General features: G+C 43.2%; 2 protein-coding genes across 11 annotated transcripts; both read left to right on the forward strand.

Moving 5' to 3' along the window:
• Positions 1-356: 356 nt before the first annotated feature.
• Positions 357-5,086, forward strand: VAMP3 (vesicle associated membrane protein 3). 3 transcript variants are annotated; one of them, XM_041720444.2, is made up of 6 exons: positions 357-847; positions 2,427-2,508; positions 3,075-3,233; positions 3,556-3,583; positions 3,860-3,911; positions 4,666-5,086. In XM_041720444.2, exons 1-6 carry the CDS (start codon positions 372-374, stop codon positions 4,802-4,804), a joined length of 936 nt encoding a protein of 311 aa, XP_041576378.2. In that variant the 5' UTR covers positions 357-371; the 3' UTR covers positions 4,805-5,086. The 3 variants fall into 3 exon arrangements, with proteins under 3 accessions (XP_041576378.2, XP_041576380.2, XP_002192078.4); XM_041720446.2 differs by lacking the exon at positions 3,860-3,911; XM_002192042.7 differs by lacking the exon at positions 3,556-3,583.
• Positions 5,087-5,199: 113 nt separating this feature from the next.
• PER3 (period circadian regulator 3) lies at positions 5,200-27,153 on the forward strand. 8 transcript variants are annotated; one of them, XM_072917293.1, is made up of 21 exons: positions 5,200-5,730; positions 6,786-6,937; positions 7,485-7,600; positions 8,425-8,626; positions 9,670-9,718; positions 11,426-11,568; positions 11,926-12,004; positions 12,586-12,692; positions 12,938-13,094; positions 13,959-14,088; positions 14,471-14,596; positions 15,129-15,255; positions 15,550-15,691; positions 16,293-16,420; positions 16,849-17,052; positions 17,647-17,898; positions 18,400-19,136; positions 20,242-20,407; positions 20,968-21,148; positions 21,740-21,890; positions 23,250-27,153. In XM_072917293.1, the coding sequence occupies exons 1-21, from the start codon at positions 5,534-5,536 to the stop codon at positions 23,349-23,351; spliced, it is 3,648 nt and encodes a 1,215-aa protein (XP_072773394.1). In that variant the 5' UTR covers positions 5,200-5,533; the 3' UTR covers positions 23,352-27,153. The 8 variants fall into 8 exon arrangements, 7 of the variants coding, with proteins under 7 accessions (XP_072773394.1, XP_072773393.1, XP_072773392.1 ...); XM_072917292.1 differs by having other exon boundaries at positions 5,215-5,730; positions 20,971-21,148; XM_072917291.1 differs by having other exon boundaries at positions 5,215-5,730; positions 17,650-17,898.
• The last annotated feature ends 307 nt before the right edge of the window (positions 27,154-27,460 follow it).

A 27,460-nucleotide genomic window follows, 5' to 3' on the forward strand; every position in this document is an offset into this window, starting at 1 on the left:
CAGCCAGGGCGGGGAACAAGGACAAGGATAAGGACATGGACAAAGACAAGCACACCCCCGGCTCCCCTCGTGCGCTGCACGGAGCGCTGGGACACGAGTGACAACACCACGGAACGCTCTTGGCTGTGTCTGTGTGCGTGTCCACGTCTGTGTGCCCGTGTGTCCGTGTCTGTCTGTGTGTCCGTGCCCCTGTCAGTGTGTGTCTGTGTGTCCATGTCTGTCTGTCCGTGTGTCTGTGTCTGTCCGTGTGTCCGTGCCCCTGTCAGTGTGTGTCTGTGTGTCCATGTCTGTCTGTCCGTGTGTCTGTGTCTGTCCGTGTGTCCGTGTCTGTCCGTGTGTCCGTGCCCCTGTCAGTGTGTGTCTGTGTGTCCATGTCTGTCTGTCCGTGTGTCCGTGTCTGTCCGTGTGTCCGTGCCCGGCCGCTCTCTCCGTTCCGTTGTTGCCGTTGCCGTTCCCGCCCGGGTCGGGCGGTGCCGGCCCAGCGCCCCCCAGCGGCCACAGCCCCGCCTCTGCAGCCTGCGGGGGCAGGGCCATGGCCCGGCCCCGGCCCCGCCCTGACCCCGCCCGCGCCCCGCGCCCCGCTCCGCTCTCGCCCATCGCCCCCGTCCCGGTCCCGCTCCGGCTCCCGTCCATCGCCGCCCCGGTCCCTGCCGTCGCACATCGCCCCCGTCCCGGTCCTGTCCCGGTCTCGGCCCTCTCACATCGCCCCCGCCCCGATCCCGCCCCGGGTCCCGCCCATCGCCCCGAGCCCGCCCCGTGACTCGTCAGCGCGGGCGCCGCGCGCAGCTCCCGCTGGACCCGCCCGGGCGCTGCCGCCGCGGCCCCGTTCTCGTCCCACCGCCAGGATGTGAGTGCGGGGCGATCCGGGGAGCGGGGGGACGGGACGGGCCCAGCGGCGGCGGGAGCAGGGCCCGGCCCGGTCCGGCCGGCGGGCGGGGGTGCCGGGAGGGCTGCGCGGTGGGGCGGGCGCGGCCGGCGGCGGAGGCGAGGCCCGGCCCGGCCGAGCCTGGGGCCGCCCGCCGGAGCCGCTGCTCGGGCCGGGAGCGGAGCGCCGGCCGGGCTGCGCAGGCCGGGCTGCCCCGCCAGCCCCGGGCGCGGCTCGGAGCGGGGCCCGCCCTGCCCGGCACCGGGGCGTTGCTCTGTTTGCAGCCTCGCAGGAAGCGCTGTCATTTCCGAGGCTGCTCACCTGGCACTGAAGCGGCACCCAAGGGTGGCGGCAGCGCCAGAACAGTGGCACTGTGCCGGCTCCGAGCATTGCCCCGGCTCCAACGCCAAAACAGTGACACTGTGCCGGCTCCGAGCATTGCCCCGGCTCCAACGCCAAAACAGTGGCACTGTGCCGGCTCCCAGCCTTGCCCCGGCTCCAACGCCAAAACAGTGGCACTGTGCCGGCTCCCAGCCTTGCCCCGGCTCCAACGCCAAAACAGTGGCAATGTGCCGGCTCCGAGCCTTGCCCCGGCTCCAACGCCAAAACAGTGGCACTGTGCCGGCTCCGAGCCTTGCCCCAGCTCCAACGCCAAAACAGTGACACTGTGCCGGCTCCGAGCATTGCCCCGGCTCCAACGCCAAAACAGTGGCACTGTGCCGGCTCCGAGCATTGCCCCGGCTCCAACGCCAAAACAGTGGCACTGTGCCCACTCCCAGCCTTGCCCCAGCTCCCGCGCTGTGCCTGCACTCGTTACGTGCAGTTAGAAGCAAATGTGTATACACAGGAAACAGACTTGGCTGCTTGGAGTGCCAGGGTGCGCTAAACAAGCTTTCACATCTGATGTGAAAGAACTAAGAACATGGAAAACGAAATTGAGTGCTGATAGTTCTAGAGATGTGCATTAAAATCTGGCCAGGTAGTGAAAAGGTAATGAAGAGTATGTACAGAAGCTCTTGCATTCGTTACAAAGATGCAGAGTGTTGTAGCTGGTAAAAAGAACTCTGATACGAATTTAAAGCTGGCCAAAAGTAAATTTTGTGTTTTCCAAATACTTTTTCCTTCTGGTGAGTTCTCTTGCTCCATATCAACCATTTCAAAAGAATACAGAAGCGCCACTGGAAAATCACATAGCTATAAAAGTATTAAGTTTTGTATTTAATTTTTTGTAAACTACTATTGCTTGAAAATTAATACCTGTGTTCATATGGGAAAGAAAGAACACCCTGAGGCCAAACTGCTCACTCTTTGAGGCCGATGGAGCATTGCTGGAGCTGACCCCTGCCTCATTGCAAGGTGTGGTGTTAGCAGGCCACTGCTGCCTCTTGGCACAGCAGGCAATTTGTTGACAAGATGTTTGGGACACTGCATGACTTGTGCCCACTGTCAGCTGTTAAAACACCATTTCTCCAGTAAGAAAGTGCCATGTATTTATTACAAGGATACAAGTGCCCAGTTTTCAGGACTGTCAGATGTCTAATGGTGCCTTTCTTTACCACAGGTCGGCCAATGTCCCTGGAAGCTCAAATATGGCTGCTGGCAGCAATCGCCGGCTTCAGCAAACTCAGCACCAAGTGGATGAGGTAAAAGTCTGGTCTGGTAGTAGTGTCAGCCTCTTTCTGCAGGAAACCTGTGAAATTAGAAGGAATATTTTTTTCCAAAGCAGTTTTCCCTTCATTATATGAAGGGGAAGCAAAGAGAGGTTCCCCGTGTCCAAAAATCAGTTGCAGTCTTGGTGCTTGAGGATTTGGCATAAGTAATGACAAAAACCTTTGTTTACAGAGAACAAGCTTTTTTTGTCATCAGTAGCCATGAGAGCTGGCTACCAAATGTGATTCTTGTGGAGTCCAAAAGCCAGGCTGGCAAGATTTCTTGACATGGTTTACTCTCATGTTTATATTCCTCACCTCCTTCTGAAGCAAGTCAGGAATTATTTCCCAGGTTTGAAGGCATGCCAACACTACTGACTTTTTAAAATAGGCATTCAGGGCTTTTAGCCACAGGTGGGTTTCATAGTTTTCTTGAAGTTTATGGCTGCATATACCAAAAGACAGTAGATCCTGCTTCTGAGAAAGCACGGAGTACCTTGTGCTGTGTGTGATTATGTTGCACTGTGTGGTCACTTACTGTAAGCACTGAACTGCTGTAGGTTGTTGACATCATGAGAGTGAACGTGGACAAGGTTTTGGAGCGGGATCAGAAGCTGTCAGAGCTGGATGACCGTGCTGATGCCCTGCAAGCAGGGGCTTCCCAGTTCGAGACCAGCGCGGCCAAGCTGAAGAGGAAGTATTGGTGGAAGAACTGCAAGGTAACCTCGGCTTGTGTGCTCACACTGCGCCTGTAACACTGTCACATCTGTGTCTCAAAAGGCAGGAAACGTTTAGCCAATGCTTTTTAAGTCACAGCATCTAGTTTTTAAAGCATGGCATTACTTTTTAAAGTAACAAGCAGCTGCGTTACCAGCCGTGCTGCCCTAGGCAGGATCTTGTCTGATAATGGCCAGAGGGAAGCATGTCAGTAATCTGAGGCTTTGAGAAACAAGAAGAAAAAGCTAAAAACACATAGCTTGAATTAATGTGTGGGAAGTATTAGAAAGTGGAAGAAGCTCACTCAGACTCCTGTACTTGTAGCTGTTGCCAAAGGTTGGATTCATCTTTGGTGAGTAACAGAACAGCTTGTGCATTCACTTGGGACAGGCTTTATGTGGAGAAAGCCATATTGCTCTTTTTGCCTGTGTGCATGGCCTGCCACTTCTGAGTGCGAGTAGTGGATTAAGCTTGCTGACTGAAGAACCTTTGCTTGCTACCTTAGAGCTGACAAACAGTGCTAAAAGTCCCTTGCAGTGGCTGTTTTCCTGTACCTTGAGATACAGGAAAATGTACCTTGGTGCTGTTGCATGCTGTGTAGTAAGTGTTGTATGTCTTTTTTTCACAGATGTGGGCGATATTGATAGGTGTTGTTGTCATTATCATCGTCATCATTATTCGTAAGTTTGACCAAAATGGGGGTTTCTCCTAGTTTTGGAATGGATGGTGTTAATTTGTTGACTGGTACAGTTTAAGCAAAGGCAGGATACTCAGCTGGAAGTATATCCAACGTGAATTTGAAATAGCAGTGATGGATTTAACAATTGCATGCAGTGCATGGCAGACTGTGATAACGTGGGAGCTCCAGTACTGGAATCTCAACCACAAGTGAGGGCGACAAAGGTGAAAGTGAAAATAGCAAGGACTTGGAAACCAGAAACAGATTTGGGTTTATTTTACAGCTGCCTGTTGCAGAAGTGTAACACAAGATTCCACACAATGTCATTGTCTGAGAACTGTTGTCATCTGCCTTGGCTTCCTGCTTTTTTGTGGCAGTTATGAGTGCGCTGCTGTACCAGGGAGGTTTTGATCAGAGGTTTGGCTGCTGGGTGAAATGAGGCTAAAATTGGGTTAGGATAGAGAGCCAGGTGTGGAATGGTTCAGTCTTTGAGTCCTCATGTAATTGCCAAGGGGTTAAAGGGGAGACAAAGTTTTTAAGTTTGTGCTGTAACACTAACAAGCACAGCAGTAACCATTGACATCAGATACATAGTCCCGGTGTGCAAACACAAGGGAAAAATACAACTGAGAAAACCAACATGGGCAAATTCTTAGATTTAAGGGGTTAACTCTATTATGTTAAATTCTTAAAATGCAGGATTGTTATGATGAGGGGGTGAAGGACATCGCCCAACTTTTTTTTTCTTTTTGTAGTCTGGAGTGCCTATTCATGAATTACAAGAAGAAACTCCAGTCAACTGAAGGTGCCTTTGAGAATCTCCTTCAACCTCTCCACTTAAAACCTGCTGCCTCCTCAGCCCGTTTACTGCTATTTAAAGCGAAACTCTTTTGATGATCGAGACGTTGACTAACTTCACTGGCGGCCTTAAGACACTCCTGTCGTTAATCACTAACCTGCAGCTCCCGCCCGCGCCGCGCCTCGCCTCAGCGGCCCGGCCCGGGCCCCGCCCCTCGCTGGCCACGCCCCGGGGCGGGGCCGGCGCCGCACGTGGCGGCGGGGCATGCGCGCGCACGGGGGCCGCGTGCGGCGCCGCGTGAGGGGCGGGGCGCCGCCCCCGTCCGCGCGGGCCCCGCCCCCCGCGCGCTGTCTCCTCCAATAAAAACGCGCCTCCGAGCCCGCCTCCGCCTCCTGCTGTGTCCGCGCGGCGCGCCGCACGCGGCGCGGGTGTGTGGGAGCGGCGCCGCCGCGTGCGCCGCCTTACGTAACGGCGCGCGGCGGGGGCGCGGCCCCTCAGGGCGCTCCCGGCCCGCCGCGGGGACTGCCCGGGGTCGGCGGGAGGGAGAGGCGCGGCCTCGGAGGGGCGGGAAGGCCGAGCGGAGGCCGCCGCGCCGGACGCTCGCGAGCAGAGGGGGGGGAGCGGCGCGGGAGCGCAGGACCGGCCCCGGTGACCGCGCGGCTCGGTGGAAGCGCGGAGCCGGGGGGGGGCACCGCTCCTCCCACCGTCCCGTGAGGCGGCGCGTGCTCTCCCCGCAGCGCCCGCAGCGCAGGCCGAGGGTCCGGCCGTGCCGAGCGGCCGTGGCAGCCGATGCCCCCCGCGCTGTGGCGCTCAGCGGACCCGCGATGGACGCGAGCGAGCGGCGAGGCGGCGGCGCGGAGCGAGGCGCGGCTCCGGCCGCGGCTGCCTGGGCCGGCGGCGGGCGGGAGGCGGCGGCGCCCGGGGGGGCTGCGGGCGCTCGGTGCGCGGCGTGCGCGGGAAGCGGGACCGAGCTGCACAGCCCCGAGTCTGGCGGCGGCCCGGACGCCGAAAAAGCCAACAGGTACCGGGGCAGAGCGCGGGGATGCGCTCGGTGGGAGCGGGGCGCTGCTCGGGCCCTGCCGCCCGGGGCTGCGGGGGTCACGGGCCGCGGTGGGTGCGCTGAGCGTGGAGCTGCTCCCGGCTCCCATAAGCTGTGTCTCCTTTGGGATCGGCTGAGCCGCGCACGTCGGCGACCCTCGGGTAGCTTGGATGTGTACTTCTGCTGAAGGCTGGTTCGCAGTGCCAAAACAGAGATTGCTGGAATGACGTTTTTTGTGAGAGTTTGGAAATTCAGTAATTGGTTTTTTAATCTAAGAAGGAGTTAAAGAGCTATGATGTATGCAGCGTTGATCAGGCATGTGTAGTTACCACGCAATACTTACACTTATGTAATTATTTATATAGTAAGAGTACGATACTAAAGACACTGTCGACTGGAAAAGAGTTACTAAAAAAATGGGGTTCGTATATTTCGGATTAGAATCTGTGATTTGAGGATATTGACTGTTTATTCTTTAGTCCGTGAAATAAGAAAATGTAAGGAGAAGGAGATTTTATCTGTTAACAGTTCTGCAGCTGTTGAAGTCAACAGCTAAAAAGTATGACGAAGACTGAAGTCACGAGGCCTGTAATCTTTGTATCAGGTGTATTTTGAGGACCTCACGGTTCCCTGAGATGCTTATAACCAGGTACAGCCTTCAAGGCTAGAAAACCTTAGAGAGATGAAGAATCAGCATTTATTATTTTAATACCTGTGTTATTTAGAAAATCTAGACTAAACATCATCTTATTTTTAGTTGCTAGGCATCTTAGCAAGCTGGGTGGTTTCAGTGTGACTTTGCCATCCATGATACTGGAGCTGGGAAGGAGGAACATAGAGGAGAAAAACTTCAATTGCAAAGAAGTGAGAAAGATACAGCAGGAAATTCAGTGGATGAGCATTAGGACATTCCTGGATATTACATGACTCTGCAGCCGTTCCCGTAATATGTTAATTTAGGGAGTAATTTAAATTGGGTGGTAGTAAAAAAAATCAACACCAGTATTCCTTGGTGAAGTTTTACCTCTGTTTTACAGCGAACAGCTGAACTGGAGCCAGTCACACAAAGATATGATGATGATGATCCAAGAAATGAAAAGGTGTTTGCCTGAAGAGAAAAGGAATTCTAACAAGCCCAGTACCATCAGTGCTCTCAACTACGCCTTGCAGTGCGTCCAGCAGGTCCAAGGTACGTGTGCAGAAAACCTGGGAGAACAACATGATTTGCATAGATGGCAACAAGTAGCATTAAAAGAATGCATTCCAGTTATCCTGTAAAGAGTTGAGTTTCTGAAGCACTATGGTTTTGTTGCCAGTTTTTTTGTTAAACAACCGTGTTATCCCTTCTGTTGAGGTACCCCCTACTGCTTCTCTTTACTTCAGAGTCCCATAGCTAAGAGGCACCTAATAGTAACTTTCTATGTATATTTAGAAAATGGTGTTCCCATCCCACTTTGAAAAACTATTGGTTAGTTTGTGTTTTCCCACAGAACTAAGTAGCTAAAATTGTACTGCTTCTTCATGCTTGTATTCTGTAACAAAATGAGATTACTCCACTAGTATAATCAGTGTTCCTTTTCCCTTTGTCACTACACAGACCTTCTCATCTCACCTTGGACTTCACCAAAAAGATGACAAAAGTACAAGGGCTGTAAGAAATACTTTCAAAGTAGTCTCCTTACTGACTTCCTTGTGTTTGTTTTGCTTTTCTGTTTTGTTTTTTTATTTCCAATTAGCAAACAATGACTTTTTCCAGGCTCTGAATGACCGAAGAGCATTTCAGGCAGATGTGGTGACATACAGCATAGAAGAGTTGGTGGCAGTTGCATCTGAACACACTCCAAAAAACACTGTAAGAATTCAGGCACACTCAAGGAGTTAATTCAGTTTCACTAAATTTAGTGTCCTAACATTTTTTTGTGGAAATAGGATGTGTAAAATTGAAAGGTCTTTAAATTTTAGCCAGACAGACCTTCAAGTTTTTAAAGATAAATCAAGATTACCTCTTGTCTGTGCTGTGTCAGTACCCAAGAATAGTGAGTGAAGAAATACTAATTATTTTTTTTTTTGGCCAGAAGCAACAAATAGTTCTTTAAGAATTCATTTACAGCAGAGTAATCTCTTGAGACAGAAGAAAGTTTTTAAAACCAGTCAGATCCATAGTTGTGAGGGACTTTTGGTTTCTATTTGTACTCCACATTAAATTTTTTTTCATTTTTTGCAATATATGTTATGATTTTTACTTTTGCAACTTTAAAGAAGTGTTTCTTGAAATTCAGTACTGCTGGATGATGCGTCAAAAATACTGCTAATGCTTGAAAAAATGCAAAAAATATTAGAAAGCTCTTGGAATGCTTCTGTGTGAGGAATTGTGATGATTCCTCCGAAATTTGTGGAGTGTATGAAGTGATAACCAGTCATGCAGAGCAAAGATAAGCATTAATCTGTTTTGAGACTAATGCAGTCTTACCACCATTTGTAAATCTTATGTACAATGCTGCAGTACTGGAGAGTGTAGTGGATCACACACTACCCAACACAATTTTGAACCTCAGCCTGAGGTTGTGTTGTGTAGTGATTTGGGGTTGGTTTGTTTTGGGGTGGTTTTCCTTTTTTATCCTTGCCTTGTCACTGCCGTGTTTCAGGAAATGATTGCCTTTAATGTTTGTTTTCCAGGACACGTTTGTGGCTGTATTTTCTTTGCTGTCTGGACGCATAGTGCATATTTCTGAGCAGGCAGCATCTATTCTGAACTGTAAGAAGAAAGTGTTGGATTCTTCCCGGTTTGTGGAGTTGCTTGTCCCTCAGGATGTGAGTGTGTTCTACACACACACTGATCAGTCTCACCTGCCGCTTTGGAACATGGAAAATCAAACAGGTGGGACATGGCAATGCTCCTAAATGCTCTGTGTGTCTTTCTGTCTTTGCAGAATGAGGACAGAGTAGTAGTTCATTTTAGGTGCTTGTGCTAGCAATATGCATCCGCCTCATTTGTTCCTTTCCACTTTGAAAACGAGTGGGAGTGGGACCATTCCTAACTAGTCTGACAGCTTAACTCTTACTTGGGGTAAATGAAAGGCACATATTTCATTGTTTCATGTATCATCTTACTCATTCCAAATATTGCTGCTTTTTGAAAAGGAAGTAAGTCTTATTGTGAGCTTAAAGTTGTTTAATCTACACCTTACGGTTGCTTAGGTGCTTTGTCTTTATGGTCCAGTCACTGCCTGCTGTGAGCACAGCTCATCAAACCCAAGTTTTAAGCTGATTTGCTGTGTAGTGCTGGATGTGTCTACACTGAGACTTTTGAGTGCTGTGTTATTTGTGAGCAGTTCAAACGTAGCTTGCAGGCCAAGGCTGTGTCTTTTACCCACCTTGACGTGGGGTTGTTCTGGCATCAGTTCTGAGAAGTCCAAAGTCCTTGTTATCAAAAGATATGAGACATCTGGAGGTTTTGAATGCCAAGGATTCCACAACTTGGATGCCAGTGATGTGCCTACCCAGCAGAGTAGTGGCACCCCAGTGGAGTTGTGGTTTTATTGTCTGTATATAGTTTTTGGTTCTTGGCTCATAAAGCCAGGAAATACCACCTTTCCTCTTTGCAGTGATGCACTGGAGAAAATTTTTAGTGCATTGATTGGTTGGTTGATTTGTTTGCTTCCATCTTTTTTTTTCATATGCATTTCCTCTGAATTTAGTTCCAGGTCAGCAATTTCTCTAAGAGTGAGGGGACTAGAGAAGAGAGATAATATCTGAGGTGGGAGCAGACTGTTGAACAGACATTTCAGTAGCTAAAAGAGTAGGTTGTGAGACTTCAGTCTTGCTCAAAAAATCTGGAGAATGCAGAGTTTACCATACTTCTGATAGGTGTGACCTTTTAAAGGATATTAACTGATACTTTCAATGTGTTTATCTTACTAGCTTCTCCGTATGAATATGCCCAGGTGAAATCCTTTTTCTGCAGGATCAAGTAAGTGCTTTATTATAGTTTCATTTTTGTGTAGGCTGACAAGGGGTACAGTACTAGCAGAAACTGTTCTGTTATAGCTGACCAGTGCAAGCTCATGAAACTCCATTACAAAATGGGCTTTCTGTGTTTAGTATTGTCATCCAGTAACACATTTTGAACGTCTTGCCCAGAGTGATGCATAAACTTGCACTGGACAGAAGGAAAACTGTTTATACCTTTTTCTCTTGGACCTATTGGTTTCCTTAAATAGTGATGCAGGAGAATGATCTTGTGAAAAATTGCTGCTTCCCCTTTTACTGTTTGAGACTGGAGGCAAAGAGTGTTTTGCTTGAGAGATTGGAGCAGAAGCCTTAACAGAAGCTCACCCAAGTCCCACTGTGCAGCCTGGCTCCTGAGGCTTGTGAAACCTGACTTGCTGCTGCTGTGAATGCTGTTTGTTGCTTAGTACCTGACTAATCTTAGAGCTAAAAGAGGGAAAAATTGAGATTGGCTTTCAGTCTTCAGTGCAGTTCTGTCCCAGACTTGGGTGATCTCTGGATTTCAGTAAGAACTGTTTGCTTCCAAGCCTATTAGACACTTGCTCTGTCTTTCAGTTGATCATTGATTCATTCATGTGTTTCAACAACCTTAGCTCTTAAACCACCTTTGTCTCTTAAATTGTGTAAGGGCAGCTGAAATTAATATAGCAGGACAGATAGCAATGTTAGGTTGGGGGAAAGGTCCCTTGGACACAAACATTTTACAGCAGTTTTTCTCCATGTTTTTGTACAACATCTGTCTCTACTTCCTTTATGTAACAGATCTTTTATGTTTGCTTTATGAGTAAAAATATGTTTTCACAAGCATACACTCTAGACTTAAGTAAGAAGGTAGTTTTTTATGAGTTAGACTTCTGCTGTATCCAGTTTCCATTTGTATCTTTTGTTTTCCCAAAGGGGGCAGTGTCAGAAGTAGTTTTTATGACCCTCATTTCGCTTGCTTCTCTCTAGAAACAAAACAATTTTACAAAACTAAATGTGCAATAAGAAAGTAACTTTTAGTGTAACCGATAATCTTCAGAAATGTAACTCAATTATTTCTGTAATAACTGGGTACAATATTGCAATTGGTGCAAAAGTACTTGATAGAAAGTGTCAGTTGTTACCACAGCTGTTGCAAAGCCGTGGTTGAGATCTCATCAAGAATGTTGTGTGTTGCTACAGTTCAAAAATATTCTAGGAAGACAAATTCTTATGGAAGCTAGTCGAAGAACAACAATACACCAAGTCTGGAGCAGTCTTTATTATGTATGTCTGTGAAAACTAACCTTGAGGGAGACAAAGATTTGAATTTTTTTCCTAAAAATGGTGTTGAATAAGCAACAAGGAGAAAAAAATTGTTTAGCTTGAAAGAGAGCACAAAACCAAATTAGTGGTTCTTGTTACTACTCTTGGACTGAGAACTAGAAGGTAGTTTTTAACTGTTAGAGTAGGAGTATTTCTAGACAGTCTCTGAATTCAAGTGTTGGAGACAAAACATCTACTTGACTTCAGCAGGAGGGAGGTCAGTGTTGCCAAGAGTGTTGACCTTGGATCTCAAAGGAGTGTGCATAGGACCTGATTATTTGGGTTTATGCTCAGCATAACTTCTCTGGGCAGGGCTCTTGGCCCTGGCACACAGTATGTGAGCCTTGAAACCATGGTGTTAATCCCTTTTGCTTTTCCTCAGGGGTGGGAAAGATCAAGAACAAGAAGCACGTTGTTACCCCTTCCGAATCACCCCATACTTGGTCCACGTGTGCACTTCTGTCCATGTGGATGCAGAGTCCTGCTGCTTAGCTTTGGCTGAGAAAATCCACTCTGGATATGAAGGCAAGTCAGGAGGTTCCAGTGGAAAAATATCCAAGCCAATAGAAAAACACAGTGTATGAAAGTCTTCTTTTGTTTAGAACCTGTGCTGGGTAGTCTCACCTGTGTAAGTTGCAGCTTGTGTGTGCATGCATGCAAATCCAGAATATCTGTGCTGCCTTTGCCAGGTCCCAAAGCATTTGACCTCTACTTGTTATTTTTATTTTTGAGGGAAGTCTGTAGTACCTAAAAATATGTAATGTTTCTATGAGTTACTGGTTAGAAAGCAGCAAACAATTATAAAGTTCAGGAACCAGTAAATATCATGAGCAACAGTAATGCCCAAGTTTTCTGTCTTAGTGAGTATTTTGTTTCTATTAGCTCCTCGAATTCCTATGGATAAAAGAATATTCACCACCACACACACCCCTGGATGTGTTTTTCTGGACATAGATGACAGGTAAGAGATTTGAGTTTTTAAGACCTGTGAGGTATGTATGGAGAGTAGAAAAACTAATTTAGTTATGCATCTGGTGGAAACCCAAGTAAAGTAGCTGAACTGTGCAATTGCAATATGTAATTAAAACAGTTTTGCGTTAGTCCACTCATGGAAAACATCTCACACTCCACAGATGTAACCTCTTTTGTTGGCTTAAAACACATGTTAAACAGAACTGTAGTCAGTTTTCCTTATCCAGGGCAATAGGGAGCTATGGTAGCATTAACAGTGGAAAATGAGCATAATTACTGACAATGTTCCTGTTGTCTTCAAGATACATTTTTTTCCCTTTGCATGTAAACAAGCACAGAACTGCCTGCAAATTTGAATATCTGTTAAATCTCCAGGCACAGAAATGTTTGTCATGGGTATTTATGTGTCAATATTACAGTGCAGGATTATGAGATGGGTTGGGAAATGTTCTGTTGCTTGAGTTAATTTCACTGTAGATTGTGCATGGGCACTTCACTGATCAGCAAAGGGTTAAGGATGGAAATAGTCAAAATTATATTATAACCTGTGATAATGTGTTTGGGTTTCAGAGCAGTGCCTTTGTTGGGTTACTTACCTCAGGATTTAATTGGAACATCCATACTGATGTATTTGCACCCAGAAGATCGTCCTTTGATGATCACTATTCACCGGAAAAGTAAGAGCTGCTTTTAGAGGAATTTCTGTTAGTTTTATGATTCTTTATCATTCTTTTATCATATTGCTTGACATGTGACTGATCTGCAATCTAGACAAAAATTAACTAATTAACTCATGCAGTCAGTTTGAGATCAAGGTAAATTCAATCCCAAAGTTCTAAGAACCCCAGTCATTAGTGTTTTTGCTTGCACTACTGTCATAATGTAAGCTAAACCTTGTTTCTTGATTATGTTTTTCTTCCAGTACTGAAATTTGCTGGCCAGCCCCCTTTTGAACATTTACCTATTAGATTTTGTACTCAAAATGGGGATTATGTCATACTGGACACCAGCTGGTCCAGTTTTGTGAATCCTTGGAGCAGGAAAGTTGTGTTCATCATTGGCCGACACAAAGTCCGGACGTAAGTCATTTGTGGAATTGATCAAATAAAGTGCTTTTCATTGATTACTCTGCAAAACAAAACAGTCTAAGTACTGAACAAGGGACATCATTTGGTGATGTGACAACAACCTAACATCTGTCTTCAGCCCATTCCTTCAGAACAGCATTATTTTGTTTATTAGGTGTGAAAATAAGTGAATTACTCTGAAGTAAAAGACAAAGCCAGTTTTTTATTTTAGCAGGTTTTTGCATACAGTTGATGTCCAAATCAACATATCAGTTTTAGATGAACAAAATCTAAAAAACAGCATAAAATTAATCACTTTAACAAATAATTACCTAAAATTCATTCATGCTCAGCAGAAAAACCCAATAATTGACCTTCTTTTGGTATATTTACTTGATACAGCGTTTAAGCATTTACCAAGGGAAAGTCTTTTTAAAATGCAGTTAGTATTGAACATACAAATTAATTTTTCAGATGTTTCTCCTTAGTTTTCAAGAAATTTGAAAATATGATTGACTGCCTTTTTACCTGGTTTCTCTTAGAGAAAAATGGCTTTTATGAATGGCCTTCTGACTTTGCCAAGTGATCTTTTATACAAGATTTTATGGGGTATGAGTTTGCCTTATGAGTGAAGGAGACAGAGGGGTTGATGCTTGTCAGCCTTAACGGGTGTCTCTGCTGGTGTATTGACTTCCCTGGAGCTTCCCTGCTCTCAGAGCACTGCCCCATTACCCCAGCAGAGCAGCTGTTGGAAAAGATGACACTCCTCTGTGTTGACTCAGCAGAACAGTAAAAAAAAAAAAAAAATCAGAATCAATTACAAATCTGTTCTAAGTGTTTATAGCAGTCTTTTCTTCATCAAATGAAAATGAACAGTGAAATACTGTTGGCTCTCTCCAGAAGCCCTCTGAATGAAGATGTCTTTGCCCCAAGAAGTAAAGAAACGAGCAGCGTGGAGAAAGAGATAAGAGAATTACAAGGACAAATTTACAAACTGCTTCTGCAGGTAAAGAAGGCAAAAGAATTTCAGAACACAGGCTGGCCTTCTTAGTGAAGGCTAAAAAAACTTGAGTCTGAGTAGTGGGCTGTTTTCAGGATGGTCTTTTAAAATGTCAGAATGGATAGAGGCTCACCTCATTACCAAAAAAAACCAAACCTGTTTGGCATTTTTTGCCAAGTCTTTATGTTGAGAGGTAAATCTGCATCTTGAAACAGTTGGAAGCATGGTAAAGAATTCTTCATAAGCAAGTGGTAGAGCCCAGACAAATACTGACTTTTCACTTGATTGTCTTTGTTAATTTGAAGTTCTGTGTTGCAAAGTATGTTGTTTCCTTCATTTTGTTCTCTCAGAGGAAGATTTTTAAATTTTTTTTTCCTCTCTCATACAGCCAGTTCACAGCAATGTTTCCAGTGGTTATGGAAGCCTTGGAAGCAGTGGCTCTTATGAGCACTACATCAGCATAGCATCTTCAAGTGACTCCAATGGGAACTGTGCAGAGGAAACACAGGAACCAGTAAGTGTGTAAATGTGTCACTGCCTGCAGAGCAGTGAAAATACACCTGTAAAAATGAAAATATTTACTGTGTACATGTGTGCTTCTCATAATGAATTTTACTGAAGTGGGAAGAATAAAGCTATGTTCAAGCTAAACTGGTTAATTACAGAGTTCTGGCTTTTGGTTTTTGCTCTTGTTTTTGCTGACTGCTATAGAAGAGACTGGAAGTAGTGCTGTCCTAAAACAAGCATTGCAAATACCTAATTTCCTTGTGAGGCTCCTGAGTAAGTCATCTGCTCATTCTCACAGCCAAGTAAGAGCATGGGTATTAAAACATTCAAATGCTGAGGCTGTTTGAGCTTTATCATAGTTAATTTACTTAAATTAACCATAATAATTGGATTAATTAAGTTTACAAATAGCAATAGATACGAGGCTTAGGCTGATAGTCTGCTCCCTTCCCACTGGAAGAATACAAGATCCCAAGTCAGCTCCTATGGCCTCTTTGTACTGATTTTGTTCTGACTTTGCATTTTTTGTGTGTCTCAAGATGACATTGCAACAAGTTTGTGCAGATGTCAACAGAATAAAGAACCTGGGGCAGCAGCTGTACATTGCATCGAGGAGCAAGCCACAGAATGCAAGTGAACAGGCTGTGAGCTCCGAAGTTTTGGGAGGTAAGTTAATGTAGTTATGATCCTTAAGGTAGCATGAGCTCCTGTAGATTTGTAGCCATGAATTTGGCTACCTGGTGTTACACTGAACTTTAGGTAGCATTTTTTATCATGGCCTAGGCATGAGAAGAGGTTTGTTTTGATTAAAATCCAAACAAACAAGTTGCCCACTCTCCCTTGTATCATTATGTGGATTCCAGTATATAGTTACCTGTGTGTATATATATATTTATATCTGTGTGAGGATAGTGTCTAGATGCCCTTGAGAGGAATATTTAAAGGTTTCCTCTGTTCCAGGGAAGAGGCACCCTGCTTCCTGTTTTCTTCAGACACTGAGAGGGGATAGCACAGAACCAGGCAACACATTTTATGATGATTCAAAGAAGACTCCCCATATTCCTTCCTATCAGCAGATCAATTGTGTTGATAGTATCATCAGGTAATAAACTATGAAACCATTTTAGTGATACAAGTTTAAGATGAATTGGTGGAAAATAAATATCCAAACATTTGCATTAGCCTTAAACTGGCATTTGAACTATGAGATAAATTTGGAATTGTTTGTAAAGTTTTCTGCCTCTCTGAGCATTGGGATGGATTACCCAATGTGAATTACACAGTAATGAAAAGTTTAGGACCTAAGATTCTGTTTACAACTATTTGTTGACATGTGTTGTTGGTGCAATAGGAATTTAAGTGAATTTTGATGGTCCTAATGTGTCAGTGTCTTATTACACACTGTGAGAACATCCATATAAAACAGGAAGTTGATGTAACTTACAAAATGTCAATATTTTTTAACCCAGTGGATAATGTAATTATTTTTCTTTTTTCTTTTTTTTCCCTCAAAGAGTGATAGATTTTATTTAAAATACTCCTTCGAAAGCAGATACGTGTCCAGAACTCCCTGCAGTGAATTTAAGATACTAGTTAACAACCTCTGGATCTCCAGTTTGGATTGTTCAAATGTTTGTCTCTCCAAATGGAGAGAAACATCCCCCAAAGTAGAGAGAGCTTCCTGTGATATGCTTTAATTTCAGATATCTAGAGAGCTGCAGTATTCCAGCATTGAAAAGGAAATGTAAATCTTCTGCAAATACATCATCGTCATCTTCAGAAGATGACAAACAAGTCCAGCAAAGTCAGCAGGAAGTCAGGGCATTGGAAGGTAACACAAAGTGTACTGACAATCATATTAGAACCACAAAAACTGATTTGGGTTTTCTTTATATGTCACTTTTGTGTGTTCGAGTTTGTCCACTTTTCAAACTGTTGTGTTGCTAACAATATTTTAGTAAATATTTGCCTAAATTTCCTAGATCTTCCCGTTAAATGTAAGCTAAAATGTTAAGTCTTTGAATGCATCAAAGGAACTCTTGTTTGTTGTTGTTAAATGAACCTTCTGTTGCTCACTCATTTTATGCCACATTTAGTATGTGCTGACATTGCACTGGCATATAAATACTTTTTTTTTGTATATAAGACTGTCTTATTTAATATCCTGCATAGTTACTGGTTATTTCTGAACCAGTGAGACTTGATGAATTGGGAGCTTGGAACGGAATTCCATGTAGAAACTTTGTCATTTGCCAATAGATACTGCTATGCTGTCAGCAGTTGAGTCCCACACGCCAATATCTGCTGGTCTGGAAGAGACGCTGAAAGACCAGACAACTGCAGGCATGGTGGGAGCTCCTCTGGCAGACCTGACCCTGTCCAACAAGGCTCCAAGTGTCATATCTGTCACCAGCCAGTGCAGCTACAGCAGCACTATAGTGCATGTCCCACACCCTGAATCAGGTACTGTTCACACTCACAAAACACTGACTGGTATTTCAATTTACGCAATGTTTCCAGCCTGAAGTACACGGTGAGAAAATTTTGTTCATTTAAGGTACGTCCGCAATGAATGTGAATCCTGAAATACTAAGGTACTTCTCAGGGTGCTGTGAATAAAAACTTGAGCCTGGAAGTTTTGAGGGTACTTTAGTAAAATAGTTTTAACAAACTGTTTCGTTTCCCCTTGAACTTCATTGCATATGCCACAAACACAACAATGTACTTTTGAGGATTCAAATAAAAATTATTATGGGGCCAATATTACTTCATTTTAATGCAGAAAGAAGCAAAAAAAAAAAAAAGTCTGTAGCTGCTGTTGTGCTAAGAAAATAAGAGGAAAGAAGTGCCTCTAACTTCCAAGTGAATTTGAAGTTTTCCAGACCATGTAAAATAATTTGCTCAGTTGATATTAGTTGAGTTGAAAGGGTGTTTTCTCACCATGCCTCTGCTCAATAGCTCAGATGAGGTTGTTTTCTGTTTAACACTCTGGGTTTTGTGGTAGTTGACACCAGAAGGGCAGAGCAAAGAGTGATTTGTTTTCTTCCCTCTTCAAAGAAGTGACTACAATGGAGGATGCTGCTGTTGGAAGTGAGCAGGTTGAGCCGCCTCCTGTGAATGCTCAGAGTCTCACAGTGCTGCCTGAGGACCTAAAGCCAGTTGGGCTAACAAAAGAGACATTGTCAGCCCACACTCAAAAGGAGGAGCAGAACTATGTTGACAAGTTCCGACAGAGGGTCTTGCTCTCTCCATTTAGGACGTACCTTCAACAGGGAAGTGGAAGTAACAACAGACATTCTTGTGGCCAAGGTAGGCAGCAGCTTTGAGAAATAAAGACTTGTTAGATGATTTACAAGACCAACCTGGCCATGAAGTCTGGTTCTCCTTTGTATAATTTAGTGAGTGTCTTATTGTGGCTGCTTACATAATGCTTCCTTTGGATTGCCAAGATTTGACAGCAGCATTGCCCACATAGGTCTGCTCAGTCTTGGATCTTGTTATCTTAGACTCTTCACAAAGCAGATAGTTATTGCAATAAAGCCTGCAAATCCCAGGTAGTTTGTTGCCTCCCCTTGAAAGAACGTAAAAGATCTGATTGGGATAAGCCAAAGTGATCAATAAGAAAATTGATGACATGAAGAAAAATATTGTAGATATGTCAGCAAATCCATCACTGGTTTATGGAAAAATTATCCAGAGGAAAGTCAGCTCTCTGACTAAGCCACACTTATTTATCTCAGTGTTTCTTTTTTATCTTTATTTTTCCCTGGTTCTGTCATTTCAGTGACTATGTTTATTTTTCTTCCTCAGGTGATTCCCCTTCAAAGCAGATGAGCCCAGCTAGCTATAAAAAAGGAAAACATGGAAAATTCAAGCGCCAGAAACCTCAGAGACAGTGCTTAGATAGCCACTCTTCTAGTAAAAATAGAAATAGTCTTCCATGTGAGAAGAGAAGAAATCAGAAACAGTTGTTCTCTCCTTCAGAAGTGTCCTATCTGAGGTCCTCCAGTCTGAATGTCCATCCTCCTGTGGGATTTCCTGCCTATTCAAATCCAGTGTCTACTTTTCCAACCTCTTCTGGAGGAGAGCAGCTTGCCCTTCGCTCATTACAACCTCAGTCCATGTCCTCATCACAGCTATGCTGTGGAACACAGTCATACCCAGTCTTTTATCCCCCAAGCATAGGCACATTTATGGCTGTATTTTTTCAGGGTTTCCCCATGTATGCTCAGATGCCTCAACATGTCTTTCTCCCTAGCCCTCCGTGTGTTTATCCCCCCTCTTCATATCCATGCACCACGCTACCTCCAGCACCCCCTCCTTGTGCTCCATCACCAGTAGCACCACCCTCTGTGGATCAGCCCTTTCCAGCCTCTCCTCACTCATCTCTGGAGGACCAGCAAGAGGGCCAGTGTGACCAGGCCCTGCTGCTGAGCAGCTCACGGAGCAGCTCCCCACTTCAGCTGAATTTGCTTCAAGAAGAGCTGCCAAAACCTATGGAGCTTTCCATTAGTGCTGATGTTAAGCCACATGCAGAAGATAAACACGTAAGTAACAAAGGTTTTTGGTGTAGAAGAGAAACTGACTTTCATAGTGTTCTGTCACCAAACTGGTGGTGATGATCTGTGTGTCAGGGACACAGACTTTGTTAGCTGCTTTTTCTCTTGGCTGTGCTATGTAGGCTGCAGGTCACGAATAGCACAGGAGGTGGAGAAAGCAGTTTATACTTGTGCTTATGGGAACTTGTACCAGTACAGTGTGGGCAATTAGTAAATGACAGAAATGTGAGATCTTCTGGTCTAGGCTGCCACAAGCTGCTTCTGCTCAGCATTCTGGCAGCAGCCTTTTCAATGGAACTGTCAGCTAGAATTTGGGGTTTGGGGCTTTTATGCATGTGGAACTCGGTTAGTGCTGCGCAATTTGCATCCGTTTTCACCCAGTCCCACAGTCTCTGTGGAGAACCAAAACAAAGGGAAGATACTCTTCTAATTACTCCCTCTGTCTCCCAGGGATGCAGCTAATGAAAGAAGAACAGGGATCCGTGTGGGTCGGTTTCCATACATGGGCATAGAAAAGGCCTCTCCAACTTCCGCGGTAAACTCAGAGGCAGGAATCTGAGCTCTGAAGGCAAGGAAAAAAATGTTGCCTCCTGAATCCAGATTGGGCTGGAAAGGCTGGATCAGCTGAAACTGCAGGGTAGGGTCCTGAAAGGGGAGCTGGTGTACCTGGAGCTGCTGAAGCCATTGCTTCGCATAGTGAATCAGGGGAAGACTCTCATTTTCCCTGAAGTGCACCTTTGCTTGATGTGTGTGGCTGCTTCATGCCATCTAACAGGATGTGAAGGGAACTGACTCCTCTCTTGTCAGCAGAAATTGGTAACTTTATGCAGCCATACAAAATCCTGACAAATTGGGGAAGGATCTACAGCAGAAACCAGTAAACTAGAGTTCAGATGCTTGTTGATTTTTCACCCATGAAGAGTGTTATCCTGAGTTCTAAACTGCCACTCATTTTCAGAGCTAAAACCTCCAATCCTGTTGAATTGATATGAGAACTTGGTCAACATGTGACAAATGCAGTAACTACATGAATTTCCTTTTGCATACTTCAATATAACTTCTGTGGATGTGTTGGATCTGCTTTTGTCTCCAGGATAATGATCCAGAAGATAGTGGTAACAGTGCTGCTCTTGAATTTCCTGACCGCGCGTTGTACGAGGACTCTCAGTTGGGTTCAGGCTCAGCAGCATCAGGCAGTGGATCAGCTTTATCTGCTTCTTTAGGCTCTAGCTTCAACGAGACTTCTGGTCATGGCACAGGTAGGGAGGCCCAAGATTTAGGTATTTAGTGCTAGATGGCTTGCTAACATATAAATAATAGCAGGATACTGTAGTGGGGATGGGAAATCCATGCAAGAAGATCTGTGGCCTTTACTTTTCACCAGCTTTTAGTGTTTGAAGCAAGTTTGTTTCAGTCACTGTAGTTGGAAATATGAGTCTAAGAAGCTATTCCTTTAATCTAGAAGTCCCTCTTGATTTTTCTCATTATCACTTTTCTCTGTCTTAGATACTACTTTACATCTTACTTGACCAAAGGTGAATCTAACTATAGCAGGACCTCTCAGAAGCAGAGAAGTTGAGCCAATTAATTTTGAGTAAAGTGAATAGAGCTTTGGAGATCTTTAATAATTTGAGACAATGCACTTTATATTTGAATTCTCGATAGGTAGTAGTTGCTAGAGCAATCATCTGGGAATACTTGTGTTTGTATTACAGAACTAACTTGCAAGAATACACAGGGAGTGGTGTACTTTCTGTGCTGAATTACTGGGATTTTCCAGGCATCTGCTTTTTTTCTTTCCTTCCATGGTCATTCTCAGCAGGTAGTGGGAAAAGCAGCAAGTATTTTGCCAGTAATTATTCTTCTGAAGCTTCCAAAGAAGAGGAGAATCGGGAAGCAGAAGAAAAAGGGACAGCTTATAAATCGAAACATGAGTCAGCCTGGGTGATGATGGATCACACGCCTGAGAGATTTCTAATGAATTACCAAATGCCAAACAGGTTGGAAAACATCAACAATTTCTGACATGTAGATTGCACTTGTGCATGGAACTATACGATTAATGGATATGTGGAAACAGCACACATATCAATGCAACTTCAAGAAGATGTCTTGAGATTATTTTTGTGCAGTTTAGGCCTGGTTATTTACTTACTTTTGTCTATATTTTTCCCATTCCACCATCTGTTAAAATAAGGTAACATGTAACCCTTTTTGCTGAAGTAATGGGCTTGGTTATTGTTCTGTACTTTGAATGCATAAAGAGGTAAAACTACAGATTATTTGCAAGTTGCTTGTGATTAGCTTACATATGTATATAAAATGTATGATTGGATTCCATATTTTAAAAAGCACCACATAAAGCCATAAAACAAAAAAAAAAAAAATCCACAACAAGCAACCAAAAATTTCCAACAAAACCAGCAGCAAACAAACCCCAGACTGTTAGCCCAGTGTTGAAAGCAGCCTTACAAAGCAAATAAGGTATAAGGTACAGTTCCCTCTCAACAGCAGATGCTGTCTAGGCTTCTGCCATAGATTGTGCCTTCTTGTGTAGTACAGCTGTGCTCACAGGTGTCTCTTCCCTGCAGAATCAAAGAGGAGGTTCTAAAGCAGGATCTGGAGAAGCTGGCAGTCATGCAAAAGCAGCAGCCTTGGTTTACAGATGGGCAGAAGGAGGAGCTTGCAGAGGTGCACTCATGGATCCGGACCCAGACTGTCCCCCTGCAAATCAGCACCCAGGTAAAGGTGGGAAAGGAGCTGCAGGTCACCCCTGCCTTGGCCATCTTACAGTGCTGGTTTGTGGGTGTCATGATCTCATGTAAGGCATTTAGAGTTGGTTTTTTCTCTTGGTATTAAGTCCTTTGCTCTTTTTCTTATAAAATTATTGCTATAATTGAATAGCATATAATGCTGGGATATCAGTAAAAATTAGATCAAGTGTGTTCAGGAAGCTGAAAAATGTTCAGTCACAGAGGAGGGTCAGGTGTATTGTAAGAAACACAAAAATAGCCAGTTTTTTGTACATGTACGATTTCAGTCAATCTTCTACTTCATTATTTGAACTGGTATAACTCTTTGGCACTCTGCTGAACTGCTTCTGGTTTGCATTGATGTATGTTAGAGAATGCCCTCATCAGTTTAGAGGGCTCCCAGGTGCTATGGAGAATGGCAAGACAGATCTAGTCCCACAAAGACCTAGAGCTTCAGTGTTGAGTTGTACACAAAATTTTAAGGCTGTTTGTGTACTGGTGCACCAGAAAAGTCTCTTGTCTGTTTTAGCACTGCATGTTGGGCTGGGGTTGTGAAGTGTGCCGTTCTGAGATGTGGTATTTATTCTTAGAGAAGAAAAAACTAAGACATGTATGTCCTTGGCTATGGAATAAGACCAGAAAACTAGTCTTTGTTTTCCTAATACCTCATTGATAACATGTGTTCTGTTGTGGTTAAGAACATTGTGTTTGATTCAGATAGCAAAATTATGTCCAGTGATCATGTAGAAAATTCTGTTGACTGTTTATAATCTCAAAGGTTAGGAAATGTATTGGTATGCAAATATCACTATTTTCTAAGGTCCTGAAACTGTTCCTAAGCAGAAAGTTGTGTCTTCCAGTGCAGATTGTGATTTTGCAAATACAATCAGGCTTTAGACAGTAGCAAGAAATACAGGCCTTCTGTTTGGAGACTTTGTTTCAATATTTTACCATTTCTCAAGAACAAGAAAAATATCAATACACTCAGACACTTCAGTTGTTTGTTAGTCAGTATTGTTGCAGTCCAAATCTTCAATAAAGAGCTTGCTTATAAAGCTGAACTATAAGGTCTTCAAATTCAAGTAAGTCACATGCCTTTTTATCTCAAAGGTAGAACTGTATGTTGCACTAACCAAATTAACTGATCTCTGAGGCAAGGTAAATGGCAGGTGCAAGTATCTGCAAGATACCTGTATAATTAATCTCTGCTTTTAGGGAGGTCTCACCCCTCTCAAACCTCTTGAGAGGTTTCAAGAGATTGCAATGTATCATTCCATAGGATTTGACCCTTTGAAATATACTCCTAAAGAGAATTTCAACTGCTATTTCTTTCTGCTCCTTTACAAAGGGCTGTGTTACGTGTGACAGCAGGGAAGCAAGTTGTGAGGCTGCAGTGGCTGCTGACAGCATGGAGAACAAGGGAGAGACACCTCCAGTCCTGCCACGCTGAGGACATCAGCACCTGTGTCAGTGCAACTGCTTGGTGTCATTCCCACCCTCTTCCCTCTAGCTTTTCCCTCTGCCTTTGCTCCATACCAGCAGCGAGTCTCCATGGCCATCTCTTACCAACATGAGCAGTCACACATGAAACTCCATCTTCCTCCACTGCCCCTCCACTCCTGGCATGACTCTGAAGACAATCTTTCAGTGGGAGGCTGTTTCACCTTCTGACCTCGCAGACTTGACACAGAATGGGTTATGTGTGTAACCTTTAACTGCTCAATGATGAGCAAAATACAAGGATTTTTTTTGGTTGGGGTGTTCTTTTGAAGTTAGCAAGTAAGTGTGAGAAGATGCAGTGTTTAAGAACCTGTGCTGATGAACCTGCTAATCAGAACATGTTTACTCTTCAAGTAAGGTAGATGTATTGAAGCCAAGGTACAGTACTCTTCATTTTTGTTCAATATTTAAAGGTCTAAACTAAAGATCCAGATATTCTGAGGCTATGAAATTGCTGTAGCTGGTTTGAGAATCCAGTAGGCTTTTTAAAGAGCAGCTGAAACTGGCTGGGTTATTCTACATCAAATGCCTTTTGCCAGCTTGTGCCCATCGAAAAGAAGTAAACAGAAGTGAAAAAAAGCTTATTATTCCCTATGTTCTTTGTGAGGTGTGTTTTGGAGTCAAGTTGTTTAGCTTTTGATTTTAAAGCTGTGTTTATCAAGGAAGATATATAATTAAGGTTTGCAAATACACCGGAGATGAAATTACATACAGCAATTAAAAACATCTAACCAACCCAAAAGTATCAATCCACAGGCTCTGCTTTTTAAAAACAGACCCATGGAAAATTTTCTCTGTCAAGGCAAGTAGTTATCAATTGAAGCAGTTACATACAATCTTTTATCTTAACCTTGGTAGTGCTTGGGAAGGTGAGTGTGTATCTTAATGTTCTCTTTGTTGAGTGGTTAGAGAAGCTGAATCCAGACATAACAAATAGGAAATTATGTAAGCCGTTTCTCTGATTTGTTGTTTGTTTTTTTTTTGTGGTGATGCCAAAACCAAAAAGAATTCATTTCATTTCTTCTGCTTTCAAAACTCACATGTTGTGGAGCTAAACTTAAGCATCAAACCACATATTCATTATTTCTTAGCACTGTTGACTTCCTGCATAAAATGTAACCTCTTTCATTGTAATGGAGTCTCTGGCTGTTGAAATCCATGGATGAAAAAGGAGTTTGTAGTTCAGAACGTGGTAACCACTTTCAGTACGTAAAAGGACTTGTTCTTATTAATGTCTCAAAGTGCTCTTCAAACAGGACATGCTTGGCTAAAAACCTGGTAAATTTTGTTTAATTTCCCCTCTGTTTATCAAAAGCTGGATGTAATCAGATTTTCCTTGTGATGTTATTAATCACTGTAGCTTTCTCAGCAAAGAGTTTTAGAATGTAACACATTATTTACCCTTTTGTTCTGTGTAATCCTTTTGCTGCTGTGTGAAATATTTTCATTTCTCTAGTTTCAGTTACTGGTAAGCTTCAAGTAAGATACTGTGATCTGCAGGTCATTGAAGGAAAACTATATTTATCTAAAGGTTTCTTTACTTGTAAAAGTCAATCCAGTGACAATCTTTATTGTTAAGGTTTATTTTAAGGAAAGTTATTTTTACAGAATTTTGAGTTTTCAAGGCTAATTTGACTCAGGCAGCATTAATTTTATGGGTTTGAGGGTTTTTTTCCGTGTTTTTGCCTGTTCTGTTTATACCTGTTGGTTTCTATTTATTCTTCAGCTACATTTCTTTGTCTTTCAGTTTTTTCAGCTTGAACTTGTTTTTTTTTCTTGTGTTGTAAATCAGCAGAGATCCACACATCCTCAGTACTGCTTGTGTTCGAACTTCAAACACCTCTTAAAATAAGAGACTTCAGTAGGTGTTCACATGTAGCAGGTCATGTATTCAAGTAGGAAGATGTGGGCAATATCTTACACCTTTCCTAGTCTTTTTACAGCATTTTCCAAACATGGTATTCTGCTTTATAAGCACATTGCCTAATATATTTGCTCTAAAACATGTAATCAGATACTTTATGTAAAGGTTCTTTCTTGATTGGGAAGCTTCTTAATTAACTTATCTGTCAAATTAGACTTATTCACTAGAATCCATTCTACTTAGCTGTGCTAAAATTAAAATGATTGTTTCAATGCATTTTGAGATTTAGTAAAATAAATTAAATTGAATATTTCAGGTAAGGACAGCTGTCTCTTTCAAAATAGCTTGGAACCCTAAGCCAGAAGGAATGTTATGAAAATAGTAGACTCTTTTGTGTACATTATTTTTATTTCCTGAGTTTGAAAGTTTTGCTTATTTCCCAAGTAAGAAAATGAGCTGATTTGCAATGTCTTATCAGGCAGACATGTCATTTCTTTTGTAAAACATTAAGACTTAGTTCAGGAGAATGGCAATATGTACCTAACACTTGAATAATGCTTTTGATCCATAAGTCCATGAACATGTCAAAAAGATGACCATTATTATCCCAGCTGTATAAAAAGAGGCAGAGACACAAAGGTGCATACCCACAGTCTGTTCCAAACTCAGGAGTAAAATCTGGGAGTCTTCGCTTGCTGTCTTTGCTACAGGTGATCAAGATTCTGTATGTGGAAACCTGATCATGTTACCTGTGTTTCTTGTTTGGAGATGTTAACCCTTCTTGTACCCCCCACTGCTGTGAATTTGTGCCCAGTAGAACCATTGAACAACAGCCCAGACAGTTTCTGAATTGCTGTGAATACCATAGAGCCTCTGGCCATATATAATGAAAATTCATGTGCCTAGGAGTTTGAATTCTAAGTTTGTAATCCTGGCTAAATCTTAGGTGCAGCATCCCTTCTCTGGGGCTACACATTTCCTGGGTTATGGAAAAAATTGTGTTGTAGGAGAATAATGTAAGAGGAGTAAACAGATGAATCAGTGCCCTGTGTGATGATGAGACAATTATTTGCCCAAAAATCAAACAGTCTTGGCTGCAAAATCAGCAGGTTTTATCCCCCTACAAGAAAGAAAAACCCCAAACTTTCCCAAAGTACTCTTTACCCTGCTAGAACTACAACTTCATCTTGCAATGAAATGCCTTATCAAGCCTTTGACCTCATTTCCATAAGTTTTCAGGAACTGGCAGTTTATACTTCAGCTTGTACTAATCTTTCAGCCTCTGTAGTGTGCTGGAGTGATCACAGCAAGCAAGATGCAGTTCTGATCAGAAAGGCCAGTGGAGTGAGTGTTGCAGCTGGATTTGCATCTGCTGGTTTGTTTCTGTGGCTTTGTTTTGCCTGGCAAAATGTTGCAGACAGTTTAGAGCTGCTTGGAAGATCACTTATTTAGTGGTCAGAGGGAAAACATGCTTGTACAGCACTGATGCAGTTACTACCCCCTGTGGGGGTGTCAGCAGTTCGGAAACCCTCAGAGGATTTCGCTGGCAATTTTTTTTTGTTGTTGTTGTATTCATAAATGTAGAATTATGTTTTTAAAAGATAAACTGTTGTGCAGATATTTTCATGGCATTGCTATGAACAGAAGGGACCCTCTTGTATTTTTACAGTGTGGTAAATACTTGCTGAATGAGTAACGTATTGGTAAATTTATCTTCCAGCTGAATCGAGTTTTGAATCACAATTGAATGAATTTTTACATCAGTTGGTAGGAGTATTTTATTGAAACAATATTCAGCTGTGGTTGAATTTACAGTTGTGATTTTAACTGTACACTTTAAAGGAGCATCTGATTTTATAAATAAAACCAAAAAATATGCTGCAAAGAACTGTTCAAATGTGTGTTTATTTTGTTGCTGGTAATGTAGAAAATATACTTTTAGCAGAACCCTCAATACCTTTTTTGCTTGTACATGGGCTGGGGTATGGTGTCCATGGGGTCATGGGTACAGTGAAAATAGCCATGTTGTGATTATTTAAGCTGTTTTGTTGAGGGATCTTGTGGTTGTTTGGTTTTTTCAGTCACACTCCACCTTGCCACCTCCAGGATATGCTCTTTCTTTTCTGACTGTATATCCCACAAGGGCAAACATTTTTTGTGTACGAAATATTATATCTGTATTTTTAAACTGCAGG

The sequence above is a fragment of the Taeniopygia guttata genome, chromosome 21 (assembly GCF_048771995.1).
Source record: "Taeniopygia guttata chromosome 21, bTaeGut7.mat, whole genome shotgun sequence".
NCBI classification, from domain to species: Eukaryota; Metazoa; Chordata; class Aves; order Passeriformes; family Estrildidae; genus Taeniopygia; species Taeniopygia guttata.

Bases quoted from the DNA above. Each gene is read 5' to 3' on its own strand.
- VAMP3 (XM_041720444.2), top strand. From the start codon at position 372: ATGTCTGTCTGTCCGTGTGTCCGTGTCTGTCCGTGTGTCCGTGCCCGG. The intron at 848-2,426 runs GTGAGTGCGGGG...TCTTTACCACAG, and splicing joins TCTCGTCCCACCGCCAGGAT to GTCGGCCAATGTCCCTGGAA. The intron at 3,234-3,555 runs GTAACCTCGGCT...CTGTACTTGTAG, and splicing joins ATTGGTGGAAGAACTGCAAG to CTGTTGCCAAAGGTTGGATT.
- PER3 (XM_072917293.1), top strand. From the start codon at position 5,534: ATGGACGCGAGCGAGCGGCGAGGCGGCGGCGCGGAGCGAGGCGCGGCT. The intron at 14,089-14,470 runs GTAAAGAAGGCA...TCTCTCATACAG, and splicing joins TTTACAAACTGCTTCTGCAG to CCAGTTCACAGCAATGTTTC. The intron at 17,053-17,646 runs GTACTGTTCACA...CCCTCTTCAAAG, and splicing joins TGTCCCACACCCTGAATCAG to AAGTGACTACAATGGAGGAT.